Source organism: Apteryx rowi, unplaced genomic scaffold (assembly GCF_003343035.1).
Source record: "Apteryx rowi isolate R43461 unplaced genomic scaffold, aptRow1 scaffold_492, whole genome shotgun sequence".
Taxonomy (NCBI): domain Eukaryota; kingdom Metazoa; phylum Chordata; class Aves; order Apterygiformes; family Apterygidae; genus Apteryx; species Apteryx rowi.
This window is the reverse complement of record NW_020450752.1, coordinates 487689-491421: the sequence shown is the minus strand read 5'-3', so window position 1 is coordinate 491421 and position 3733 is coordinate 487689. Positions and strand designations below refer to the sequence as shown.

The window sequence follows — 3733 nt, the reverse complement described above, 5'->3', positions numbered from 1 at the left end:
TGGAGCCAGCGGGAGCTGTACTTGAGGGTGCGCAGTGGGGGGCTGCCCTCGCCCAGGCTCCGGTAGATCACCGCGTCGCTCGCCTGGAAGTCGGCCACCGTGGCCGAGTACAGGCTGCCGTCTGCGGGACAGGCGACGGGTGACACGGGGACCTCGGCGTGCACGCGCACGCCGGGTCCCCATCACCTCGGGGTCCCCATCACCTCGGGGTCCCGGTCTCCAGGTCGCTGTGCCCTCCAGGGTCCCTTGCCCGGGTCCTTATCCCTGCCCCAGCGACCCCGTCCCCCTCCCAGGGTCCCCTGCCCTGGTCCTTGTCCCCACCACGGTCTCTGTCCCCCTCCCAGGGTCCCCGTCCCCCCCCGCTTCGGGCACCCACCAGCAAAGAGGGCGACGTTGCTCTGCTTGGCGTCGAAGGGGCACCGGGCCTGGCCGCTCACCTCCTCGCCCTCCTGCGTCAGGCTGCCCACCTGGGGGGGGGCGGGGGGGGGCAAGCCGCTGAGACCCTGCATGCTCATCACACCCTGATCCCCTCCGCCCAGCCACCTTCCCTGGGCATCGCCACCCTCAAGCTCCCCAGAGGGGAACTGAGCCACTGAGAACCCACACGCTCGTCTCACCTGCCCCCCCAGCCCCAGCAGTGCTACCCCCATGTTCCCAGAGGGGATCAAGCTGCTGAGACCCCCCCAGACTCATCACACCCCACCACCCTGGGCTCCTGGCGGGGATGGAGCCGCTGAGGCCTCCCGTGGTCGTTGCACCCCTCCACCGCGTGCTCCCTGGAGGAGATGCAGCCACCGAGGCCCCCCGCGCTCGTGTCACCCGCCGCCCGCCCCCACCTCGTAGGTGCGGCACAGGGGGTTGAAGGCGTTGGTCCCACAGGCGAAGAGGGTCCGGGCGTCCCGCGGCACCAGCACCTTGATGTAGTTGTAGCACTCGTCCTGCGTGACGGGCACGGGGACGCGGTGGGACGGGGGGACACGGGGGACACAGGGGGTCCCAGCTGCCCCAGCCCCAGGAGGAGCCGGGCCCAGCTGTCCCCATACCCCCATGTCCCCATACCCCCTATAGCCCTGTGCCCCCTACCCCCCCTACCCCATGTCCCCATGCCCTTATACCCTGTGCCCCCATTTCCCCTACAGTCCCGTGTCCCCCATGCCCGTCCCCCTGTCCCCGTGCCCCCCATACTCCTGTCCCCCTGTCCCCGCGCCCCGTACCTGCAGCTTGCCCCGCATGGCGCAGTTCTCCCTGTCCCGCGTCTCCCACGTGAGATGCTGCTGGGCGAGAGGGGGGGGCTGAGCACTGGGTGGCCCTTGGCCCCGGGACCCAGGCGTCCGGGTCCTGCCCTCGCTCCGGGAGCCAGCACCCCCCGACCCCGGCGTCCCCCTTACCCGTTCGGGATACAGCGTCCGCTTGTCCTGCCCCAGGTCGAAGGCGTAAATGTGGTCCCTGGGGGGAGAAGGGCTGTGAGTGTGCAAGGGGCACGGGGATGTGCGAGGGGACACGGGGGTGTGCAGGGGGACATGCAAGGGGCACAGGGACACGTGAGGGGACACCAGGGAGAACAGGGACATTGGAGAAGGCATGGGAACGTGCAAGGGGGCACGAGGATGTGCAAGGGGACATGAAGGTGTGCAAGGGGCACAGGCTGGGCAYGAGTGCACAGGGTCATGCATGGKGGCACRAGGRCGTGCAAGGGGGCACRAGGGCGGGCAAGGGACATGAYGTGCAAGGGGACCCGATGCCGTGCAAGGGGCACAAGGACGTGYAAGGGGGCACGARGGCGGGCAAGGGACATGAYGTGCAAGGGGACCCGATGCCRTGCAAGGGGCACAATACTGTGCAAGGGAGCACAACGGCGTGCAAGGGGTTCCAGTGTCATGCAAGGGGCACAAGGACATGCAYGGGGGCCCGAAGGTGTGCAAGGGGRCCCCGGGGCYGGTGAGGATGGGCAAGGGGAGGAAGGCCCGAGCGTGCCGGCCCTCGTGCGAGGCCCCRCTCACCGGGCCGCCACGAAGAGGGTGCCGTTGAGGCGCAGCATGCGCTGGAAGTCGAGCCCGAGCTGGGCCGTGACGTTGTCGTCCCGGAGGCCGCTGAAGCGGGGGTAGGCGGCGGTGCCTGGCGGGGGGGTACAGCGGCACGCGTCACCCCTGGCCGCCGCACCCCGCGCCCCGGCCCCACGCCGTGTGCCCGCTCACCTGCCAGCCCCACGGTGCTGCGGGCCACCAGGTCCCGGGGGAAGGACAGCGCCATCCCCCCCGGCCCCCCAAGGATGAGGAGGAGGAGGAGGAGGAGGAGGAGGAGGAAGACAGTCGGTGGCATCTTTGGGGCCAAGCGGGGGGCTCAGCACCCACGCAGGCACTGGGCATCCTAGGGAGACACGGGGTGGGCAATGAGCCCGGTTGTCCAAGCTGCACCCACCCTGCCAGGCTGGAAGAGGTTAAGCCCAAGGGTGGGGGGAAACTGAGGCAGGGGGTGGGGGCACCCAGTCCACCCCCATGTAAGAGACAGACTGAGGTGTGGGGGGGGAGGTAATGCAGGTTGTTCCCCCCTCCCTCCAGGTGTTGCGGCTGTCACCAGGGTGGGGTGACAGCCAGGGTGGGGGACCCAAGTGTCTGGCACCCATGGGGGGCATAGGCACCCCAAAAGGGGGATCCCCCCCTCAGGGAGCTGGAAGCCTGGGCAACAGGACAGCTGGGATGGCCAGCCCTGAGCATGGGGACATCCAGCACGGCCAGCCCTGAGCACGGGGACATCCAGCACGGCCAGCCCCGAGCGTGGGGACATCAGCATGGCCAGCCCCGAGTGTGGGGACATCCAGCATGGCCAGCCCCGAGCATGGGGACATCCAGCACAGTCAGCCCCGAGTGTGGGGACATCCAGCACGGCCAGCCCCGAGCGTGGGGACATCCAGCACGGCCAGCCCCGAGTGTGGGGACATCCAGCATGGCCAGCCCCGAGCATGGGGACATCCAGCACAGTCAGCCCCGAGTGTGGGGACATCCAGCACAGCCAGCCCCGAGCGTGGGGACATCCAGCACGGCCAGCCCCGAGTGTGGGGACATCCAGCATGGCCAGCCCCAAGCATGGGGACATCCACCACAGTCAGCCCCGAGTGTGGGGACATCCAGCATGGCCAGCCCCGAGCACAGGGACAGCCAGGACAGCCGGATCCGAGCACGGGGACCTGGGGACATCCAGGACGGCCAGCCCTGAGAGCAGGGACATGCACACAGGTGCTCGCCAGGTCCCCGGCACTGCCTGCCCCCCCCTCCGTCTCCTCCCGGGACCCTCCTTGGTCCCCCCCCCAGAGCAGACCGGCAGCCCAGTGTTCCCAGTGCTCCCAGTGCCCCCATCCCAGCACTCCCAGAGCCCCTGTCCCCTTGCTCCACTGTCCCCAGTGCACCCCCCCCCCCAGTACTCCCAGTGCCCCGGGAACTGGGAGCCGCTGCCAGCACAGCGGGGGCACGATGCACAGCGGCACAAGCGGGAGCACGGCCGTGCGCACACCCGCACGGGGAGACACGCACACACACACACACACACACACACACACACTCACACACACACTCACACGCACACAGCCGCACGCGGGCACGCACAGACACAGCCGTGCGCGGACAGACAACTGTCCGGCTGTGCACAACCGAACTGCACCACCCGCGCACAGCTGCTGTCACACACGGACACACACACAGACATCCCGGCGCACCCCGGCTGCACAACAACACAACAC

The 3733-nt window shown here is 69.4% G+C and overlaps 1 protein-coding gene across 1 annotated transcript in view; it reads right to left on the bottom strand.

Moving 5' to 3' along the window:
- The window catches only part of SEMA6C (semaphorin 6C), a 10651-nt gene extending 8292 nt beyond the window's left edge, over positions 1-2359 (bottom strand). The window contains exons 1-7 of the mRNA XM_026079128.1: positions 2196-2359; positions 2001-2115; positions 1389-1446; positions 1215-1271; positions 837-938; positions 377-467; positions 7-121 (exon numbers count right to left, since the gene is read on the bottom strand). Of these exons, the coding sequence (XP_025934913.1) occupies positions 7-121; positions 377-467; positions 837-938; positions 1215-1271; positions 1389-1446; positions 2001-2115; positions 2196-2319 (662 nt within the window). The 5' untranslated portion in view covers positions 2320-2359. The remainder of the gene's footprint in view (positions 1-6; positions 122-376; positions 468-836; positions 939-1214; positions 1272-1388; positions 1447-2000; positions 2116-2195) is intronic.
- Between the last annotated feature and the right edge of the window lie 1374 nt (positions 2360-3733).